Source organism: Lycorma delicatula, chromosome 8 (assembly GCF_047948215.1).
Source record: "Lycorma delicatula isolate Av1 chromosome 8, ASM4794821v1, whole genome shotgun sequence".
Classification (NCBI taxonomy): Eukaryota; Metazoa; Arthropoda; class Insecta; order Hemiptera; family Fulgoridae; genus Lycorma; species Lycorma delicatula.
This window is the reverse complement of record NC_134462.1, coordinates 39,322,564-39,347,740: the sequence shown is the minus strand read 5'-3', so window position 1 is coordinate 39,347,740 and position 25,177 is coordinate 39,322,564. Positions and strand designations below refer to the sequence as shown.

Here is a 25,177-nt window from a genome sequence, read left to right as displayed (position 1 = left end):
TATTTTATTTTGTTAAAAAAATATATACTGAAGAGGGCACGTCAATAATCAATACCATTATATAAAGAGGAAGAGGGTTTTTTGTTTGGATAAAAAAAAAATGCCCTATATATAACTACTAAATTTTTACTCCATATTTCTTAGCATAACTGAGAAGGTTTCTGGATACATATTTCAACTAGAAAAAAAAAATATATGTAGTAGTGGAGGTTTGCTGGTTGAAGCAAAAACTTTAATGAATTGAATTTATGAACTGTGAACACGGTTTGAACTGAATGATTCAAAACTATTGAATAAATAATATTATACAATTTTGGAATTAAATTTACCTTAAATAATAAAATAATCTATATCCATACTATTATATAAAGAGGAATTTTGTTTGTTTGTTTGAGATAAACAAAAAAAAAGCACCCAATCTTTTGCAACTAAATTTTTACTCATGTTTCTTGACATAACTGAAGTTTTTGGATATATTTCATCTCAAAGAATGTCTAAAAAATACATACATATATATATTTATTTATTTTACATAATATAATAGTGGAGATTTACCATTTGAAGTACAAACTTTAATGAATTGTGAACTGTGAGTGTCTATCATTGTGTGATCTGGGTTTTAACTGATTGATTATGACCACCTAAAAATCAATTTCTACATTTTTTGAGTTTCAATTCAAGTTTCAAGGGTTAAAATTGGTTTTTGAATTTTTTTAAACCCTGTTTTTTTTTTTAATTTTTTGATAACAAATGAAGAAATCAATTTGATTTTTGATGAGTGTAATCATCATGCCAATAAACCAATTTCTTGATTTTTGAAATTTGACCTTGAAAGGGGATGAAGAAAGGTAAAAAAGGTTTTGAACAATGATGGTAAATTTTCCAACCCTGCCTATAGTAAACGAGATATATAGTAGATTTGGGCTTGCAAATACTTTTTAGATAAATATTTAAAAACCTTTTTGGGGTTTTTTTATCCCGATTTTTTAAAGGGATGCAAGGTATACGGCGCTGTGGCTCAACCACCACAGCCACTGCCACCATTACTATATGTGTGACTGACTGCACCTGCTCCAGTTACTTGATTAATAAACAAAAAATAAAGATTACCGCTACGGGAAATGTAAGTAACCATTTACAGGCAAAGCTGCGATGGGGAGCAAGTATTTAATATAAAGATATAAACAAAAGCAATACTCACATAGAATAATAAAAATTTTCATATACAACGTTAAAAACATTCAAATAACACATCAATTATCATTAAAAATCATCACAACATGCTTCAAAACAGCTGTGAATTCATATAAATCTAATATTAAAAGATTGTAGTCTTGTTAAACTAAATACAAAATAAATGTACGAAAATTACAATAACCAAAATAATTTATAACATTCAACTATTTACCAATAAAATAAATTTCAGTTTTATAAATCAATGAAGTCTAAATAAAAACCAAAACCTTTCACCTGAATAAACAAGTCTCAAAAATTAAACAAGCTGTTATTAGATGGCATCACTGAAAGGAGAAAATAAACAAATAGTACATATTTTTTCTTTTAAATACATACACTGTACTGTATTTTAGATGTTTAAATGCAATGCTAGTTGATAAATTTAACCATTACTCCTATGGGTGGTTTACCCACACATTTATTACCTAATTTTACCTCACTATTAATTATTGTTACTTAATATTAATTATGATATTATTGTTTGCAGCTTTTAAAGGATTTTTTTTTTTTAATATTAATTTAATTTTGACTAATAAATGTGTCTACTTATGTTGCGTATAATTTTGGCCAGTACAAGATCAAGTATGTTTCAGAGGGTATTCAGTAACTTTTGATTCACTTATAGTTTACATTTTTTAATAAACGGATGAGTTAATGGTAAAATAATCAGATATAAGATCAAGACAAAAGCTGTAAATATAATCATGTTAGAATAACAAATTTTACTTTAAGAGAAATATATAAAACCATAAAATTATCATGATATTAAAAAACTAAAAATGGAATATCTGATACATAGATGTAAAACTAGAATATTTTAACACATTGAGTAACTAATTGATATCACATCTGTAATTATACAAAAAAGGGAGATAATCAATTTTTATAAAATAATAATAATTATTGTATAAGTACATACATTTCCAGGAGCAGTAATGTCATTACAAAAATAACAACCAAGAGGTTTTAAAACAGTGTAATCATGAATACCATGGCGCATCACTAAATAAGTATCAAACCCAAGAGCTGCTGTTATAGCTAACTGAAAAAAAAGAAACAAAAACAATATACAAAAATAAATTTTGATAATCAATACAATAAACAGCTGTGTTAAAATAATCTCCTTAAATTTAGTACAATATCTCACTCAACCTTAAAGATTACTGGCTGATCATCAAAGACAACTGCAATCTTTGAAAAAAAAATGAAAAGGAAAATGTTTGAGGTAAGCAAGTGAGTCATAATTTTCCAAAAAAGATATGTTTATTAAGAAGTTAATTTCACCCAACCACTCTTTCTTTCTCTATATCTATGCTGAAGCACATTCTAATAATTTCTCTCACCACTAACATGGGTAATTAAAAATTAAGTATACATTAAGAGGATAAGTAGTATAATTTTACAGGAATGTGTCGCATACCTTTTTCATAGAAGCTGCTAACATAGTCGGTAACCATCGGCTTTCTCTAGAATCTGTTAAAAGAAATATGACATCATGTTTTTGAATAAGTTCTGCAATGTAATCAGATTCTAACTGGTCATCACTAAGCACACTACTTGTTCCTTTATCACTAGTTATATGACCAGGCATTGGAATATCCATTACAACACCAACAGCATTCTACATAATAATAAAAATTCATTAATCATCATGTTAGGAAACTGAATAACCTAGAAAATCAGTTTAATTATTATGAAATCAATACAAAATGTTAGATATAAAAACTTTGGTACTTTTCAAGAAGATGCCTGCAGCCGATCTGTAGTTAGTTGTTAGATGGCGTCACTAAAAGAAGAAAATAAATAAATAGCACATATTTTTTTTCTTTTAAATACATACATTGTATTGTAATATCATTAAAATAATACAATGATAGTGCAATAATAAAATAGTAAAATTAAGTACAGTATTTTTTGAGTACAATATTTACGCCATCTTCTATACACAGAAATTTTTCGGAACGTAATATCCGCGTAAATTGAAGGTGCACTGTATAATAAATATTTATATATATATAAAAAATAAATACATCTAAAAGTATAAATTTAATCAAATCAAACTTAACCAACGCTCGCTAGTCAAGGTTAGCGAGCAAAGGTTAAGTTTGGTTAGATTATACTTATAATTATATTTATTTATATAAAGTTAGATTATAATTTTAATTTATTTATTTTCTCCTTTCAGTGGTGCCATGTAACCTCTAACTGACTAACTAGAGATCGGCTGTGGGCATCTTCTTCAAAAGTACTACAACTTTCTTCACACTTCTTTTAGTATGACATTTGATGGTAAAAATAATGGGTTGGATAAAGAGATTACTTTAGACCAGATGTTGTCTTTCCAAACACTAGCTTAAACAAAGCCAATCTTTTAAACTAGAGCAGTTGAAGGGACAATGTATATTAGGCCTATTTATAAATTAAACTACAGTCAAGTAATAAAAAAACTGAAAAAATTTACTATATACAAACTTGTAATACATCTTGACATAACTGCCGCCCAAATTAAAGCACTTGAATTGTGACACCAACTTGCCAATTCCCTTTTTAAAGAACAGCACCGCCAAAGTACATGAAGTGTCAAGTAGCCAGCCAGTTGTTCAATTAAATGAACAGATAGAATTCAGACAGTGCCAAGTCAAGGCTATAAGGGGGATTATAAAAAATCTGCCACTTAAACTTGCTTAATAGATCCATTTATTCTTCTAAGCTTAGTCAATGCTTCACAATATATGTCTGTAGTTACTGTAATACCTGGCTTTATAAATTCTGCTAACAAACTTCCTTTATAGTCCTAAAACACAGTAGCCAAACATTTTTTGTTAGAAAGGTTTTTACAAATTTTTTGGGCTGTTCAGAGAATATATGTGCATCCAATGTTTGGACAATTCTCTTGTCAGAATATTGATAAACTGAATCCATGTTTTGTCTCTACTAACAATACTAAGGAAATTAAATTCCTTTATTCTGATATTGCTGAAAAAAAATCAATCCCATTCCCATTCTTTTCATTTTGTCAGCATCTGTAAGTTGTTTCAGTACCAAATATCCACAATACTTATAAAACTCTGTAACAATTCCATAAAGAGTAGAACTTGAAATGTGAGGAAGATTTTCACTTAAATTGTGAAGCAGGCATTTATCACAAATAGCATGTACAATTTTTTCAACAAGTTCATCATTAACGATGTAATTTTGCCCTCTTCCTTCCTTGTACATTAGTTCATCCTTCCCTGGATTTTCTGCACCATTCTCTCACAGAACCATCACTCATTACACTATTTCCTGCACAATTGTGTAAACCTCACACTGTGGACCTCGGCAACAAATGAATGCTACATATCTTACAACTGGTGGGAAGCCACAACAATTACCTCTATATTCCAGCACATACTTCTTGAGAAATGGTGATTGATTATGTGTCATGATAACTTTAGTTGATGTCTACTATGCATGCGCTATGTTCCTAGGGAAACTGGTCTGTTTAGAAAACCCAAAGGGTTAATTTATAAACAGTCTAAGTATTATTATGTTTTACAAAAAACAAACTCAAATAATACAATCTTCACAACACAATGACTGATACATTATTATTTAATTTTATCATTTCCGAAATGATTAAAGTAGTAATTTAGAAATTTTTTCCTAACTACTTGTGCTTTGACACTCATTTTAACAAGTAAAATCTCGTGATAGTAGATATAGTTACCTAGTCTTACTCGTAAGATAAAAATACAGTGAAACCTTGTGAATATAAATATGTTTAATTAAAAATCTTCACCACTCTAAAAAATTATTTTTCCCTGACACTTTAAAATAAGAGATAATTGAAATAAACTATTCATTAGATTAGAGTAGAACTACAGAGAATTCATTAGATTAAAAATAAATTATACTAATGTATATTGATAAAAGAAATAAATAAATAAAATTAACTAACTACAGTAGGATGGATTCTCTTCAAAGCTTCTGCAGCTACCATAGCTTTCTTTTGTACATTTTTACAGTCTTCAAATGTATAAAGCGACTGACGGACTGGATTGGAATGTGATACCTGGCCATTATCAACTAGTGTTATATTATGAACTCCCCAAGCCTGAAAAATAAGTAAAATATACTTTAATAATAAAATTCGTACAAAAAAAAGTATTTATTAAAGAAATCTATTACAAAGTATTTTAGAAGAATAGTGTAAACCAAACAAGCAGACTTCTCATACATCTTTTAACAATAAAAATCTATTTTGAAAGTCAGATAATGAACACAGATTGAAAAATACTATATTTACTTTTTGATTTAGAAGCTGTTTTTTTCACAAATTTTCAAGTGAAAAATTTAGGGAAACTGCATCAACACGGGGTATAAAAATAATTTAAAATTAATTTGTATTTAAGTTATCGTTCTTTAGCTATGATCTATGAATTCTTGTTTATATGATGTTCAACAGATATAAAAGAGCACTAATCATAAACCAGGCAAAAGAAATTTCTCAGTGATAACAAAAAGTAACTGGCAACAGTGAATCAGAATAAGTAGTATATTCAATAGCTTCCACCAATTCATTAGGTTACTCGTTGGCCATTTTTTACCAGTAGTCTTATGTTGGGATAATGAACAATTCTGGGAGTTGTGAAATCTAGTACATAATTTCATGTTCCATTATAAAAGATATTAATAATGCTAAAACTTATGGTTTACAATTTGAGAAAAAGAATAGTAAGCTAATTATGTCATTATTTCTAAAAGGCTGTGCAAAAAATTATAATGAAGAAAAGACCTAGTACATTAAAGCACATGATTTGTTGAATATGTACATGAAATGTTAATAAAAAAAACACAATGTTTCATAACCAATCTTCTTGCATAGAACTTTCATATGGTTTAAAGAACATATCTGTTTATTCATGTGTTTTCTTCATCTGTTTTATTATTTGAGATTACATCACATCACAGCATTATATTGTATAAGTCCGATAACAGTTTATTAGTTGGCTTTGCCAATTTTAAAGGTGCCCATTCCTTAATGAGTACCATTAATTATTCCAATGAGTTATGCCAATAATTATCATGGACATTTTAACCCAGTTGAAAAATTACACATTCCACATGACTTAAACTTGGAAATCAGTGAGAAATATTTACATAAATTCAGTTTGTTTAATGAAATACTGTGAAACATAAACCAACTAATTATTAATACAGCTTTTTGTAATGAAATGCAATAATTCATCTGATTATACTCGCAAATATGTCTTTAGAAGAAAATTCTCTGCCTACATTATTTTTATTTTTTATAATAAACAGTTAACAGAGACTGGAGTTCTTTTATGTAAAAAAAATTGTAATTTATGAAGTTCTATACAAACTACTGAACACTTTCTTTAAGAAGTATTTGTCATGGTGATGAAAGTAAATGAAATCATCCAGAAAATGAATGAAACATATATGCAATCTTAAAAAACTAATTAAATAATATTATGATAAATTTTATTTTCAATTAATATTAATAGGAAAACGTAGGGTTAATGTAATATGATGTATCCATCATAAAAATATAAACAACACGTAGTACTTAAAGATCAATAATATTAAATACATAAATTTAAATATTATTTGCCCTTTTGTAATAATAAATATACTGCTTTTGTTGCTTTTTTATATCAAAAAATAAAAATAAATTAATTAGAAAATTTACAATGACGTTAAGGTTAGGTAAGACGACTGACAAGCAGATTACGAGCAATAGAACAGCCCAGAGTGCCAGCACCAAGTAGAAGACATCGTGATTCTTTTATTACATCGAGATCTAACTGTGGTGCTAATCGCCATTTCATTAATTTTAAATGTAGTTCAACACCTTTTTCAGCTAATCTGAAACATAAAAATAAAAAATAGAAATTAAAATTTTGGTATATTAATATTTACAGTTACAAAAAATAATAAACATTAATAGATAATAAAAATAATATTAAATTGTGGGTTTTATTATTTAAATAAATAAAATAAAATTAACACTATCATTATAATAACAATAATAAATAAACAAGAATAAGTTAAAGAAAATATTTATGAAATTATATTCTTATTATAAGTCTTCATAAATTTTTAAATATAATCTTTTAAAAGTCTTATAAAAACTTTTTTAAAGTCTTCAAATTAAATTAAATTTTATATAATAAAATAAAAATTGATGATGAAACTAATCTTAAATATTTTATTAACAAATTGAGGTACAAACACTGACAAAATAAATAAAAAATACAAGGATAATTATTTTATCCTCTGTTGGCAGGACTGAATGAGCTAATAGATGATTGAGGCTTGTGTGCAGAGCAAGGATTCAGCTACAAATAAATTTGACTTAAAAATAATTTGACTGAAGTATCTTTCTTTCTTTTTCCTGTTTAGCCTCCAGTAATTACCGTTCAGACAATACTTCAGAGGATGAATGAAATTGAAATGTATGAGTGTAAATGAAGTGTAGTCTTGTACAGTTTCAATTTAACTATTACTGAGATGTGTGTGGTTAATTGAAACCCAACCACTAAAGAATACGGGTATCCTCGATCTAGTATTCAAATCCGTGTAAAAATGAAGAAAGTATAGATAAGTTTAACTGCAAATAAACAAAGAGTCTTTATCAAGTCAGTGTCATTACCAATAAAATGATTGTAAAAATAGTGGGCAGTAAAAATGTTCCTACCTAACAGAATTTGCAGATGAAATGCAAATGTCAAATGACAAAACAGCAATTGCATGACAGACAATCAAAAGTTCTTCCACAAACTATTAACAATACATGGGTCACAGGAATATGCCCTATCCTGAATTAATAATAATGGCTTGCTTCCTCATGAATAACAAGTTGAATCGATGAATGCCAGGGTAAAGCTGTGTTGTAACACAAAGATTATAAAAATTTATCAACATCTATAATTGAAGGTATGAGCAAGAATTCTATAAAAATAAAATATATTGTTGGTTTAAAAATAAGTTTTGCAACTAAAAGGTAAACATCAATTAGAATAAAGTACTGAACAACAAAATAAATAAATACATACTTTACTGGGTCCATCATAGCACTAAGGTCAGCAGACATTGGACCATATTTACCACGTTCATTTCTTTCCCAACCAATCCATTTTTCTAAACTGGAATAATTAACTAAAACACAGAAAGACACATCATATTGAAACTACAAAATATTTCTGTATTAGTTTAGTACATAAATAAAGATTTTTCTCTATAAAGAGTCAACAGGAAAAGGTGAAAAATAAAGTTAAAATTAATTGTGTAACCATACAATTACATCACCAATCGATGGACAGTAACCATATTCTTTGTATTATGTTCACATTAACGCAAAGTATTAGAATCAATTTTCATAAATCACCTCATAAACACACATACAAAGAGACAAACAAACTTTGATACTTTGATCACTGAATCACCTTACTAGCTAAAAAGTTAACATATTTTCCTGTTTTTGAAGGTTTTAAAATTGTCTTACTTCTTTGATGACGTCCTTAATAAACAAACACACATTAACATAAGCATTTCTTTAAATGTATTAAGTTTTTTGACATAGTTCTAAGTAACATACACAAGAAGATGAACTGAGAAACACTAAGTTTCAAAACTGGTAATAGAATAATAAAAGTAGCATTAGAACTTAAGGTAAAAGTAATAATAATTTTTGTTACTTTATTAATAAAATATTGATAATTACTGATCTTACTAACTATAACAAAAGTTGCAGTTTGGACAAATGAATGTTTATGAACATGTCTTATACTATACATAATTTTCTTCCATTTCAAAAAAAAAAACCAGCGAAATTATTTTTAATTATTCACAAAGGTATTATTTTTATTCCTTCATATCCATATGAAGGAATAAAAAAACAAGGGGAGGCTGAAATGTAATGCACATTAGAATGTAATGGAAGAACAAACAGTTACACAAATTAACAAACAGATAGTCACTTCACCTTCATTTCTCTAATACTAACAATCCAAAATTTGTTAAACCACATCATCTCACTTTTGTCAGTCACCATAATTATGGAGTCGAATGTGTTTGTTATATCAACGCATTTAAAATAACATACATTAATTGAATTTTTAACATCAGAAAAAGTGAACACTAATAATCTGAACAAAATTTATGGTGCTGAAACTGTTGATCAAAGTACTGTGAGTAGGTGGGCAATAAAATTTTATGCATCAGACGCTGGTAAAAAGAATATTGAGGATGAGCCTCGCAGTGGTCGACCAGTTTCTGTGACTGATGAAAAGAACCAAAAGGATACAGATGAAATGATTTAAAATGACAATCAAATCACACAACAATGCATCATCAGAGGAGCATATTGAAAGAATGACTAGGACACACTATTACACAACTGCATTACTATAAAATTTGTTCACGGTGGTTACCATGCATACTCATTGAAAAAGACAAACAATGAAAGGGATGTTTTGAACAGCTTTTTAAACATTATAATGGAGGTAACTTCTTTTCAGTATTGCCATGAGAAGAAATTTAGATACATCATTACAATCCAGAAGAAAAATAACAGAACATTAAATAAAAACACAATCCTCTGCAAAAAAATATCTTGATAGTGTTCAGGGATTCCAAAACATGTAATGTGACTGACTTATTGGAAGCTGAGTCGATTGTAAATTCTGTGAGATATATAGAGATGTTAAAATATTTTAGGAGACATTTGCCCTGTTTGACAATTCACAGTACCAATAATTCTGCAACACAATAATGTTGAGATACACACCTGCAACCGCTGCAGCACTTGAGAAGTTGAAATTTAAACCTTTTCGACATCCTCTATTTTCATTAGATCTAGCGCCCCGTGATTTTTACTTTTTTCTGCAATTAAAGAAGTATATTAAGGGTACTCTATGCACAACAGATGATGAACTGAAGAATGCAGTGAGGTTGGGAATCAAGACAGGTTGCCAGCATTTTCTATTGACAGAAAACAGTTCACCGTAGGGTGAAGTGTGTAGCTGTAAATGGTGAATACGTGGAAAAATAAATATGTTTTTACAGCAAATAAAATGCTCTTTTATGCCATAACTATTTCATTTGACTAGTTCTTTTTATTTACAAGTTATGAATGACTATGAATTACATTTTTTCACCCCTTTTATAATATTGATAAAATATTTATTTTAGAATTTTTTTTTTTCCAGTAATGCATTCTACACAGAATCTTACTGATTACCTTTTTTACAGACATATTTGATTCTATATGAGTTACACCCTACATTAAATGAATTTTCAGTTGTACCTATTTAAATATATGATCACAAAAAAAAAACATATATAATTACAGAATATTACAACAGAATTATTAAATATCCACATTGAACAAAAGATATACCTTGACTTGTGCAACAGAATGTAATTAATCAATGAGATAAGTGACAATGTTTAGTTTCATAAATACATTTAAAGTTTAAAAGTTAATTCAGTCATTGAAATGAAATCGATCCAAAAACTGGGCGACCCACAGTTTTCTAATAAACTAATATGTCATTACACACACCAATAATAGCATTTAAACAAACATATGTAAAAATAATGTGAAGTGATGCTTTTATACTGTACAAATATCTTCAGCTTAACAAAAACATCATGACCATATAATCAGAGCTGGATTTACACTTGTAGTACCCATGAGCCCAGGCAAAACTGGCATTCCTACGACCCCTCTCCCACCTATCCTGTCACTCCCCGTTGGCTGTCTCGTCTTGGATCCAACTTTTAACCAACACTATTCCAAGCATCCTACTAAATCATCTTCATAAATCATAAAAGTTAGTAATCTTTTTCTTTCAAAATTTTAAAGCAGCATAGCCAAGCTAAACACCAATACATCCTACTGTATATTCATACTTTTTATACTTTACTATCATAAATACAAAGGTAAAAATCAAACTTTCAAAACATGATGTGAAAGGTATTAATAGATAAAAATTTTCAAGTATAATAAAGAGGTTATTTATATTACCTAAAAAGTTAACCTATGTATGTGAAATTTTTAAAACAAGTGAAACTGTAGTACATCAAAACTGCTTGTCTTTTGATAAGAGCAAAATATCATTAATAACGTTATGAAAATAAAGTTCCACAGTCAAATCTTTTTCAATTGCTAAAACAGCTAGATGAACTAATTTCTTCTGAGAAGGAGTAGGTCTCAAATAATTTTTGATTCTTGATAGTGTGGAAAATGATTTTCAGCTGCACAGTTTGTTGCTGGTATATATACAGTTTAAGGCAAATACTTATTACGACATAAATACTGAACATTTTTTTGTTATTAGAAATCTGTTAAGCTTGCTTTAGTGACATTTCTTTAGCACTGGCATTGTCTAATTTGTACTGAATTAAAAGCTCTTTTAAATGAAAACGCTCAATAATAAATGAAGATTCTTCAATGTCAGTTGCATAAATCTTTTGCAAAGAAGATGCTGCTGAGGTTATTTCCTCAGCATTCAAGCTGCACTGATTTGTTAATAAGGAAAATCTGCTGAGACTAAATATAGAAAGTGATTCTTTTGTTCAAATCTGAAAGAAGTTTATTAAGGATCACATCAAAGTTTCTTGAAAACTATGGTCTGTGTTTTCTTCTTTCTCCTCCTTTCCTGCTTCAGATTCATCAAAGAACTTCTTTCTTTTTCTTGATCTTTTAGGCCTATCTTCTACATATTCACCATCAAATTCAGTTTTAAGTGCAGTTTGGGCAGTCACACAGTTTTTTCACCAGCCATCTTACAGAAGTTAAACAGACCTTTTAGTTCACCCACAAACGCATTCAGAGATTTGTACAGCATCATAACTGTAACTACATTCAAATGGCATGTTAAATTTATTGAGAATGTCATCCCATAAGGCTGCCATAAACATTTCTGTAAAAACAAGTTTTCTTAAAAGCCCTTTGGCTTTGTTCTTTGTTTTTCATTTTCATCTTGGCTGTTAGTCATATTTTTGAGAGCCTTTGCAATTGTCTCAAAATTTCTGTTAAAGCTTTCGTGTGCCTCTTCCTTGCCTGACCATCTTGTTATACTTGTGATTTTATGTAGAGGTTTTTATGACCAGGCATGAAAAATTATTCTAGAATGTTCCATCAATGGGTTGATGAAGAAAAAAATTGTAGAGGCCTTACAACAAGTCAAAGAATGATCTAGAAAGATTACAGGATTCTACAGCAACAGATCCCACCAAATTAAAAGCAAGTATTGTGTCAAACAACACTTTGTTTAAGAGATCTGTTTTTATCTTTTGAATTCTTCAGTCACTATCTTTATTTTGATTGAAACCATTTTTAGCAAAATAGTCCCTCATAGTCTCTTTAATTTTTCACAATACTGGATCATTAATTGACTTCAAGTTACCGGTAATACTAGAAGTAAGAGTATCAGGATTTAAAAGGATGTCTTCATTTTCTTTAGCATCAGATTCAACTTTCTTTGGACCTCTACTTGGCTCAGTTGACAATGATATGACGCTAGGATAATCATTAACTCATGCCTCTTATCTGGCAGTAGGCATAACAGGATCAACAAAAGTCGTTTTGACTTCATACATTTCTTCATTGACCCTTGAACTATGCAAAGGTGCTGAATGAGAAACGGAAGAATTTTTTTTTTAATTATCTAACTTACAGTTTTTTTTTTTGTTTAACCTCCGAAACCACCATTAGGTATTGCTTCAGAGGATGAGGTGAATGATTTGTAGCATATGTGAAAATGCCATGCCTGACTGGGATTTGAACCCAGGACCTACAGATGAAAGGCCAAGATGCTACCACTCACGCCACGGAGGCCGGCATAACTTTACAATTTTACTTATTATTCCATTCACTTTAATTTTCCTCTAGGTGGTTACTTTTTGGTATTTTTCACATTAAGCCTTTTGTGTATATCCAATTTTCTAGTTAAAATTATAAAACCAAACTTAACTAAATGAACTGAGAACTTACAAACTAAATGCACTACAATATATTAGTAATCGATTTGAACTGAACTGAAACAAGTTACATTTTTATTAAAAAAATATTGTAAACAATTTACACACAATAAACAAGTTCACTGAAATAGCAAAACAGTAGGAAAATTGTAATGGTGCAGTAATAATAAGACAACAAAAACATGACTTTCAAATGAAAGGTTGAATCTGTTCTACCAGAAATGATGTTGCATTACAATACCATATTTTAACACTAAACACATTCCTAATGTTACTACACAACTTACTTACGTACAAACAAATTTCATATACCAACCTAACTTTACAGTAATAACTGAACTAGTTCCTCCACCACCTCGTAGACGGATCACAGGTACTGCTCTTGCTGAAAATGAAGGCCTGAAAAAAAAATGTTTCATATGATATAGTAATCAGTTTACACCATTTCACTGTAGCAACCAGATTTTCACGAAGGATGGTTAACATAAAGAAAAGATCTGTTAATTTTCATGGTTGAATTAACCATTTAATATTTTTTACATTTAATATGTTGTTTATTACTTATTCAGAATAAATTACATGTGTAATTATATATATATATATATATTAATCTTTTTTTACAGTTTATAAGAGCATAAGTGATTATTTGCACTTGTCCACTTCCTATTACAATACAAATTTAATACATAAAATAAAAGAATATTTACTTAAAACTATGAGCTTATTTCCAAACTTACTAGATAATCAATATTTTTCCATTTGCTTACAATGACTTTTTATTTTATCTGTATTGTTTCTTACGTATTTTTTTAACCATTTACATTTTTTTATTTTGTTAAAATGTTGTCTTGTTTGAGCTATTAATTGACTTATACAGTTTAAGCCCACCTTACCCTTTAATCAGTATACATATACTTTCTCTTGCTCATTTCTTTAGCTATTTTAGGTATTTTAAATTAACACTGACTTAAACCTTAATGCATGTCTGTGACATGTTTTTATTTTTTGAATGCGATGTTAATATTTTTCTAATACCATATAACTGAGGTGATCAATACAATTCCTCAGAGGGGGAATCTACAATTATAAAAAAAAAAACATCTTTTTGATAATTTTTTTATGAATTATATTGAACATGTTAATAGAGCTTTCTCTAGCTTCACCTTATGCAACTATTCGATATTATATTATTGAGTGTATGAGCTCAAAGTAAATCTGATAAATTTGTTTTTAATTGAGGATTTCCTTTACTTTAATGATCATTTAGTATGAAGCCTAAGTGTTCAAAAGTGGGTGTAGTTCACTGTGACATGGAAATAAAAGAATCTGTGTTTTTTCACAGCTTGTTTGCAAAGAACCATTGGATTATTGAAGGAAGATCAGAAATTACATTATTAAACAAAGTGTTCCAGTCTTTAGTTGAGTAAAACACTGCAGTAACATCTGTTAAGGAAAGAATGTCCTTTGAACTGTATTTTGGTATATGTCAATTATATACATCATAAACAGTAATGGGCTGAGTACTGAGTCTTAAGTTATGACATCCTATTTTAACTAATAAAATTACCTGATCTAGAGTATAAAAACCTTTGCCAAAAGAACAAATAAGATTTTTTTTTTGAATAAGGAAGATAAATATGTGATTCTGATAGTATTTTTTCTCCTGAATTTAAATATGATGTAAGTTTTACTCCATCACACAAGGTTTCCGAGAAACAGGCATTTATAACTTAAAATATTTTAATACTTTCTGAAATCTTAATTACACAATATTCAAACATTTGACTCACCTAGAAAGGAAAAAAAAATGACGATTTTCTGCTGTATTTCACCTGAGGAGCATTCCTCTTGATGGTCCAACAATAATCAGCCAGCATATTAGATTTCCAGTTGCCTTGATACCTCTTTTCCATAGCTGAAATCTCTTGATGAAAGTGTTCCCCATGCTCATCGCTCACTGCGCCAAGATTTTCCAGGAAGAAATCTAGGTGTGAGTGCAGGAAGTGTATTTTTAAGGAGATATTACAACCCAAATTTTTATAAGATGTTATAAGATTCTTAACAATATCACTGTAATTTTCCACCTTTCAATTTTCCAAAAACTCTGAGTAAAATTTTTGAATGCTTGCCAAGCTCCTTTCTCCAGTGGATTCAATATTTCCTCAAACTTCTCATCATGCATTAGTGATTGTATTTGTGGACCAACAAATATTTCTTCTTTAATTTTTGCATCACTAATTTTAGGAAACTTCTGTTTTAAGTATGTGAAACCAGGAGTATTGTCCATGGTCTTGAAATTCTTCATTAATCTTAGTCTGATATGTAATGAGGGTAGAAACACATTTTTAAGGTTACACAGTGGGTTATATTTCCCATTTTTATATTCAGAAATGAGTGATTCACATTTAGACCATTCTTTAATAAAATGGTTTTTTCTGTCCCTACTATCCTATTCACACAAAAAACAACGGTACTTTGTGTAACCTTCAAATCACCACAAATACTCCAATCATACACTGAATATTGAAGCTTTTCCAATATAAATTTAAAGTTTTCATATGTTTCTTTCATACTAGCAAAGTGAGCCACACAGGTATGATGGGAATTTATTGCCATTATGCAGAAGCACAGCTTTTAAACTAACTTTAGAGGAATCAATGAACAAGCGCCATTCAGTTGGGTTATGTTCATTACAAAGTGTTTCCATAAGAGAAGAAATGTCATTACAAAATTCTAACCCATTTTCTTCAAAAAAGTAGTTTTTAAATTCAGAATGATGATTAATGATAAGTATATATCTTTATATTTTTTTGAAGAAGATTCCATCCTTTTAGCTGGGAAGCAAGCATTTCAGACTATTTTTTGGATAACTTTAAATCTCATATGAGATCGTTAAGATTTTCTTGAGTCAGTAAATGAGGCTAAGATGAACTGCTTTGTTCTAAAGTTGTATCATCAGAATCTGTTTCTTTTCTTCCTTACTTTCATCAGACTTTGAGCTCTCTTCATCTAATGTCACATGTTCTGGATACTTTGGTATGGGCGATTCTTCGCAATGTGGAAATGGTCTCACTGCAGATTGCAAGTAATGGTACATCACTGTATGTTTTAATTTTGACGTAATCCCTTTAATGTTTGTTAAGCAGAAATAAGTCTCAGAAGAGTGATCTTTTGGTTCCCTCCAAATTATAGGGATAACAAATGGCATGTGGCGTGTGTCATTTTTCCATGTAGTGAGAAGCCTAGAATACAATAAACAACATATATTTGGGGCCCAGGCCTTTGTTGTTCCCGACTTTACACCCAAAATAAAGTTCATAACACTTTGCTACTAATGGAGGTTTTGCCTTTGGGACTTGAGCGTCACTTCATCACATACATAGCAAAAATTGTTAGGATGATTTAAACAAACTCTAGGCACTTTGTAACTAATGACTAATTAAAACAAATAAAGTTGTAATGTAATACACAATAATTTAGACACAAAGCACTCACAATGACGTGTTTACTGGTTCACTACTCTCTCACATTTGGCATCTTTTTGATGAATATGTGCTACACTAGATCATGTTTGTACATGTCTATACACATCTGAACCCGCACAACAGTAGCAACGCTACCCTTTGAGTTAGCTCATTTGGTTCCATCATATTTACAATGCTCTAGGAGCTTTTACTTGAAAATGGTGAAAAAACATTTTAAAATATTTAAAAAAATTAAAATAATAAAAAGCTGTAGGTGATGGAGAAATTCCAGATACATATTTGCAAACAGGATAAGAAACTGCATTAAGTACACTTAATGGTACATGTGAGACAAAAATCATGTTGACCAGTGTTATCTCTGTGAGATTTGCTAGGACATCTACTGAATATCTATTCTGTCCAAACCCAAATTGTGTCATCAATACTTTTTGTTTATTTACAGATGAAAGCATTCTTTCTTCGAGACTAGCTTCAAATATCTATACTAATAATGATGGATAATAATGAAATTAGTATGTAGTTGCCTACCCTAATTTTTGCGAATGGGTATAATTTGAGTTATTTTAAAAGCTCTCGAGCAGTATCAGGATTTGAATATATCATTTACTAATTCAATAATAGACTTAGAGATAAAATTTACCGACCTCTTTAGTACAACATTTGTAACCCCATCAGCTCCTGGAGCTTTTCGTCTTTTGAGATTCTGTATTATTTTTGCTACTTCATAACAATTTTCAGGTACCAAAAACAATGAATTAATCAATAGTAAGTAATTAAGTGTTATAAGGAATATTTTTATAATAAAACAAGTACAAGCTTACAGATGTTGCTGAATAAACAGGAGTAGATTTCTTATTGGCCATCCTGGATGTTGTATTAATGGACTAGGATCAGCATAAACAAAGTAATACACACAGTCTGAACTGACTAGTAACAAAAAAGTAAAAGAAAAAAAGGATTATTATAATTATTACAAGACTAATAGATAAAAAAAAATACATATTTTTTATAACTATACACCACAAATTGTATTTCTGTAATTTTTACAGTTGTGATATGGCTTCAAAGCTTCTTCTATTGAAATATAAAAATCATAGTTTAGATATGATATGAATAAAAAACAATAACATATTTTAGTTTTTATAGGCTGTTTATTTAATTTTATTTTAGTCCACAACCTTGCACAAACTATACAGATTTTAATGAGAAAGATGAGGTTAATGAAGAAACACTGGAAACTAGATGGAATTTAACTCAGGATTAACTGAATTTGAAGGCAATGCGTTGTACCCAGAAGCAAAAACTCTAGTGCAAGTAAAGAAATAAAGACAAAATGGCATCATAAAAATGCAAGACCATTATACTGTGAATCTAATTTAGAACCAACTGATCTAGAGGCTAGGAAATTAACTCTTAGGAATTAGATTTTTCTAAGTCTGATAAATAATTGAATGGATTAGTAGAACTAAACAATACAAAAACCAATTATTTGGTCCAAAAATAATATATTTTACAACTCGTACAGTGCTGAATCATGAAATTTTGGTAATGGTACTTGTAACTAACTTATAAGGGTTGTAACTTGGAAGAAAGGCATTTCTAACAAATAATTTCAACTGTAATGAATAACTTGTTCTAAATAAGGTATATTCCAAATTTTATTAAAATCAGAGTTGAGTCTGTAACTAAATAATTAGCATTCACTACCTGTATACAGACATAATTAGAACTACAGCAATAAGTGCTTAACATCAGATGTAATAGTTTTAAACTGTATACATTCTATGCTTTGTATGCCAATACAATTTAATCTAAATTGTGCCTAATGATAAAATGATTCTTTTAAAAGGCCTTATCAAAAAATAATAATTGCATAATCCATATTGAACAATTATTAAATTAATTAAGGTACGCTTAATTTAACTGATAACAAGTTCCCTAAGTTTCGATTAGCTTTTATATTAATTAAGCTTCTTTAGAGATTGCTGAGTGTTATCGTGTCAGATGTGGCTGTTGGGTTCTGAATTAGGTTTTGATGGAAACTGATTGCTTGTGATCTGTTGGGACAATGTGTATTTATTTTAGAATGTAGTGTTTATGTAAGCTAATTGAAATTTATAAACACAACCCAAAATAATTAAATTTAAATCAATAAAGTTAATTTAAATGGCCACATTCTTCCCTGAGGACATGAACCATGAAAACTTAATTCAAACACCTCTGGTACATTCAAAAGCATGATAATATTCAGGGTTTTCAGTGAGTCTTTACAGAAGCATGACTTAGAGCAAAAGCTAACTCAGACTCAGATATTTTTTATAACTTTTACCTTTAGATACATGACTCCAAAATCAATCTAAAATGCTCATAAATAGCAAATCATGCAAATCAAAATTTTAACTTTTAATTTAATTTTATAAGCCAATTAGCAAGAAAAAACTGATTTTACACTTATGTTTTAAGGTTTAATAATTATAATTATCAAAAAAGGACTTACATTCAGAAGAACTAAAAGAATCTACAAATTCTTTTAACGAATAAATCCTTAACTGATTATTTACAAGAGTTACAGAAAAAAATCCTCTCTGACTGACCGGTAACTTCATTTGCCCTTCACTCAGTTCTGTTATCTATAAAGAGAAAACAAGAATAATTCATTATTTTATATTCATACTAAAAGTATATTCATAAAAAATGCCAGTAATTCTTTTTTTTTTTTAATTTTGTATAATTCTGGCTCAATTTGTATCTTTATGATAAAATAGTTCCTTTTTATTGTAAAACAAGACTAAAATTATGAACTCTATTTTTTCACATTTTTATGTAATAATTTTTGAGTAGTTATAATTAAATTTTAAAAACTGTTCAAAAAGATAAAGCCATAATTCTAAATAATCAGTTAATGATTAACTGATAAATTAATAAGTTTACTCTCCTGGTATGTACGATATTTTCTAGGAAGGGGTGAAAGTTTCTAATTCTTTTTTCATGAAATACTAAAGAGTATTTTAAGATAAAAGGCTATCAAAAAATTAAGATTTTTACATTTTAAATGCAAGATAGGTACTGATAGGTTACTTGCTGATAAGTTATACTGATAGGTTACTTGATACGTTAACTTGCAAGATAGGTTTAATTTAAACAATTTTTTTCTTACCACAGTCGATTGGTTCAGGATGGGCAAAACGTTTTACTGGTTTGAAGATCTATTAATATAAAAAATAAAAATGGAAAATATCCCATTAACTACTTTTTTGAAGCAATATATAGGTAAAATAAATATATAACTATGTATATAAAATAATTTTTTTTTTTGCGGAGGAAGGTATAAATTCAGTGTCTTGAGCAGATCTCCACATCCATACTCTTCTTTTGGGTAATTTATAGAACATATTAGCAACTATGATCAAATTAAAACTAAGATCACTACAGGTCAACAAACAAAAAAAAAATATAGACAAACGTCCGTCAATAAAAGTAGTTCTTTGGACTTAGGAGAACTATAATAAAAGTTTTTTTCACAGATTATTTACAATTTATTTAAATCTATTTATTTATTTTTTAATAATGTCTCTCCTTAAGTTACAGAACTTAAAAAATACCAAGTTTTTTAGATTATTTATATATATATATATAAATACACTTTATAGTTATAGCTGCTATAGCAGCAAATATAACTATTTCCAGGAAAGTAAAACTACACCTACTTTCTACTTTTACTATGTTCTATCAAGTTTGAAAATAAAATGAATTTTTAATGGTGCTTACTGATTGGATAACTCACTAGCATATTATAAACTAATTTAAAGCTCTTAGTAATTTGAATTATGTAACTTATTATAATATTCATATAACATATTCACCAACAAACAATATATTTTATTGTTGTATTAAGAACATCAGTTGTATGTTGACAAATTGTATTAAAATTCATATCTTAATAACAGATGTGAATCATAAGAAAATATAATAAACTCCTTGTTTATTATTAAATATATAAAAACTCGAATAATCAAAATAAACATTTATGAATAATAGTATAGCTACATCCTAAGAAAATCTTGGATTACTTCAGGAAACTGAAAAAAAAAAAATATTTATAAGAAAGCCTCTCAATACAAACCAATTCTTTGGAAAGAACTTTTTCCAGAGATTGTGGTGAACTTATCACCTGAATCTCAAGATCTGCAGGCGTAAGGAATGCAAACCAGTAATAGAAATGGCATGTCTTCAAATTCTGTAAAAATGAAAAATATTAGCCTCATAATAAACCTTGAAAAAAAGTAAATGAGTATATAAAAACAAATGAATATATAAAATGTAAATGAATATCAGTATATATAAAAACTAGACTAGTCCACTAAGCCACACTAAATTAAAAAACTGTTTCCCTTCATAATTTTCTAATCATAATAGACAAAAATAACCTATATAATTCTACTCAAAGATATACATAGCAAAACATGACAAAAACACAAAAACTTTCAACACAATAACTATTCAAAAAATATTGATCAGATTTTGAACCATTAAGGAAGTTTTATTTATGCTATCTATTACAATATATGTTTAAATGAAAAGAACTTATATCACTTTTACTCATATAAATAGCCAATTAAATACTCTGAAAATTCTTTACCAACCATGTTGAAAGAAAAGCTTTTATCAGTTAGTTGTAAACTTACTTAAAGTAAAGGATAGAAGTGTCTATCTGTTAAATTATTAGAAAAGACCAGAGATACTGAGGAAACTGTGATGGCTCTTACATTCTAGAAAAATCCAAACTTGAGTAATGAAAATTACTTTAATTAATATGGAAAAAGCATTCAAAAAAGCTCAGTTAGGGCAGCTGTTTCCATATTGAGGGAAATATGAATTAGATGTACAGATTGGATTGATGTGGATTAAATTAGATTGATCATGTAGATTAAAAAGGAATGATAGTATTAAGGTATTGATAGCAAACAGAAATGAAGATCAGACAGAACTGAGATTCTTTATCAACTGGCTTATTCAGCAGAATTCCCAGGAAGAGCTTAAGGAAATGAAAAAAGGGCTCAACAAAATTAATGGAATAAAAACATATAGTAAAGATAAGCAAGCCATGTAGTGCAGTAAAGAAAACAGATACATTAAGGTTTACTGACAATATGCTACAGGTAAACAGCATGATGGCAATGTTGGAGAAAATAAAAGCCAAACTAGGTAATAAAAACAAGATAATTAATAATGTGAAAACCACATTCTTGATAATGAAAAAGCAGAATACAAAGGTGAATGTCATTATGAATGGGCAAAGGCTGAAAATGGGGTATATTTTACTTTACTTGGTAGCAAAATAACAACTGAAGGCAATGCATGAGATCCAATATATAGGAATAATCATTTTTTTTACATAGGCAAAGAACCATAAGATTATTTTTTTGGTAAGATGATCAATTCAAGAGAGCTCAAAAGTATATGAAATATTTATAGCAAATTGAAAATGCCAAGCCTGACCAGGATTTAAAACCAAAACCTTTCTGCTGATAAAAGATTAAGGCGCTAACAGTCCACTTCATAATGATTTGGATGTTTGATTTGTTTACTCTTCCCCCTGCTTCGAAACTCTTTGATCGTGAGATATATTCCATGAAATGTTTGTTATGATAAGGAAAGAAGCCTCTAGTCTGAATGGAATTGGACTGAATAGATTATCGTTCAGCTAATAACCTGTTAATAAAAAGTCTGGAGATCAACATTTGAGGATTGTGTAATTCAGTTGCATTTATGGGATCATATTCATGTGATCTGGCTTTTTCATGCAATGGATGCAAGTTTTTGTTTGACCATAGTGTTTTACCAAAATCTAAGAAATGTCCAGATTGCGGAAATCAAATGATTAAAGGGAAGTGTTTTGTTGTCACAAAAGAATTAATAAGTTGATTCTCACTGGAAAAAAGTTACAAAAAAGGGTGACAAAACAATTTCACAAAATAAAAATACTTTTTTTTCCATAACAATTTAACTAAAACACAGATAACTGAAAAGTACAGAATCGTCTGTCGATTAATAATCAATTATCTGTGTTTTTTTTTCATTTGATTTCCACAATCTGGACATTTCTTAGATTTTGCTAAGATTCTAATTAAGACTTTTAGGTTAGCTATGTATGTTTTATGTGTCTGAACAGTACAACAAAAATATACATGTTTTTATGTGTCTAGAGGAAGGCAGGAAATTGTAGTCAATTACCTTGTTATCATCTAAATACAAACAAGAATACAAGTTGGTTAATGTATTTAACTAACATTTACTGCTGACTACCAGTTTATAATTAAACGGTCAAATTAGAATAACAATATAATGTTTAAATATCTTATGAAAAGAAGTTGAACATATTTAAACTAATCATTAATGATAATGTAACAGTACAGTAACTTCAGCAATAATTAGCATTATCAATAAGACTGATAAAACACATATTAGATATAAATCAAAATGTAAAATGTTAACACCACCGAAACTAGTAACTAAAAATATGTGTAAAAAGTAAGTAAACAGAAAATATTAATTTACATAAAAAATGAATTAATTCTCAAAATAACTTACCGCAAAAGTAAGCATAAGAAAAGTAGCCAAATGTGATGGATCATCAACAACTTCTTTAGATGCCAACTTTTCTTTTAATGATTGTCCGTACTCATTAATTAACATTGTTTTGTCGCATTCTTTAAATGATTCTACAGTATTTTTGTTTAAACAATGTCCTACAGCAGGGTAGACTCTTGCACCAGTTGGACGAAATTCGTCACTAATCAACAAACCGTGACAAAATTAATGTTTTAAAAATTAAACTTTTGTACTTTTGAATAATTCAACAAATAACAGCAATATAATTTTTCATTAAACAACATAACCTCTAGCTATTATCAGTAAAATTAAAGTACAGATAAAGACAATAAAGCTCATTTACATTTAATGTTACGTTCGTTTCGTGTGACACAAAGTTAATGAATAAAACTTAACTAATAGGAATCAAAGATTACATTAAAAGTTAAAAGATATCCACTACTGACAAATGGAATGTAATGAAAAAAATACTTTAAATATTATAACTTAAATCTGAAAAAAATCAATAATTAACATACGTATTAAAAGAAGAAAATTCCACTTCGAGACTTGGTAATTTGTTGGAATCTGTGTAATATCCCCATATCTTTCTACCGTGTTCTTCAAGCTTATCAATATTTAATTTTAATTCCGAAAGCTTCGGCCAAAACGTGTAATGAATAAAAGAACAGAAGGGTGTACACTTTAATAAGTTTTCTCTGGACGCTTCAGTAGCCATAATTATCAAAAGATAATTAAAACATTAAAGAAAAAGTAAACACTGACATCATCATAAGGACAGTTATCTTGGAATGGTAACTCATTTTTGAATCGAGATAAAATCAGGGTAACGGGAATGTTCAAGTACGGGTTTATTTGATTCGTACATTCTGATAAGATACAAGATACTATTTCCTCTATTTGAGTTCCTGTTTCTAGTTAATTTCAGAATAAATTTATTTAATTAAAATTTGAAGAATTATCATTCTTAATAAAAGCAAAGATTACAATGGAATCATACATATTTAATTTAACTAATCCTTAATAATAATTGTTATACTTTTATTTATGCACGTTTAATTTATTAATGTTTTCACGTTTTATTAGTTATAATTCATTATAACGTAATTGGTATTAATAATTCAATAAATAAATATTGTAAAACAAGAATTTTAATTTAAGTGTATTTTTAAATGAAAAAAAAACCTTAATTAATGCTTGAATGTATATTGTATCTGTAATTACTCTAGATTAGATGTACAATTATAATTGCACAATTATTTTTTGTAGAATATTTAGAATTTTCCAATCCTTTTATTTGTTCGATTGTTTTCATGTTGATGTACAGTTATTATTATTAACACTTGGTTAAAATAAACAATAAATGTCCAGTTCTTGTGCAAGTACACCATCATCTCTGTCTTTATCACTTATCGGAACAGTGACTTTCACTACCTCTGTCTAGATGTATGATAAATTTATCCGTTATTTCGTAGAGAGCGGTTCCATCTTATAATCAACTGTTTTTACATGTTCGCAGTATGGTTTCCAGTCATCTTTATTCATTTCATTCATTTTTTTCTCAGCTAATTTTTTATTATCTGACATTAAAAATGTTGTGTTATTAGTACCAACATCTCTTTTTGAGCCGACCATAATTCTAGATCGGATTTAGATCAGGATGGTAAGGTGCAAGAGGCAGAACTGATGCCCGTGTCTTTTTAATAGTTCATAAAAATGGCACTTTATTTTTTAATTTCTATGTGCTTTAATTATGTCATATAATTGAGATTTTAACATTGCTTTACTAAACGGAAAATTGTTCTTTTCTAAGAAATTAATCATGCTACTTTTAAATTTGAATTCGGAGG

The 25,177-nt window shown here is 28.6% G+C and overlaps 1 protein-coding gene across 1 annotated transcript in view; it reads right to left on the bottom strand.

Moving 5' to 3' along the window:
• The window catches only part of Atg7 (Autophagy-related 7), a 34,193-nt gene extending 10,075 nt beyond the window's left edge, over positions 1-24,118 (bottom strand). The window contains exons 1-11 of the mRNA XM_075373043.1: positions 23,846-24,118; positions 23,307-23,508; positions 20,839-20,952; positions 19,213-19,345; positions 17,537-17,642; positions 13,547-13,629; positions 8,298-8,400; positions 6,963-7,107; positions 5,177-5,332; positions 2,657-2,857; positions 2,156-2,278 (exon numbers count right to left, since the gene is read on the bottom strand). Coding sequence (XP_075229158.1) covers positions 2,156-2,278; positions 2,657-2,857; positions 5,177-5,332; positions 6,963-7,107; positions 8,298-8,400; positions 13,547-13,629; positions 17,537-17,642; positions 19,213-19,345; positions 20,839-20,952; positions 23,307-23,508; positions 23,846-24,045 — 1,566 coding nt within the window. The 5' untranslated portion in view covers positions 24,046-24,118. The remainder of the gene's footprint in view (positions 1-2,155; positions 2,279-2,656; positions 2,858-5,176; positions 5,333-6,962; positions 7,108-8,297; positions 8,401-13,546; positions 13,630-17,536; positions 17,643-19,212; positions 19,346-20,838; positions 20,953-23,306; positions 23,509-23,845) is intronic.
• Positions 24,119-25,177: the final 1,059 nt, after the last annotated feature.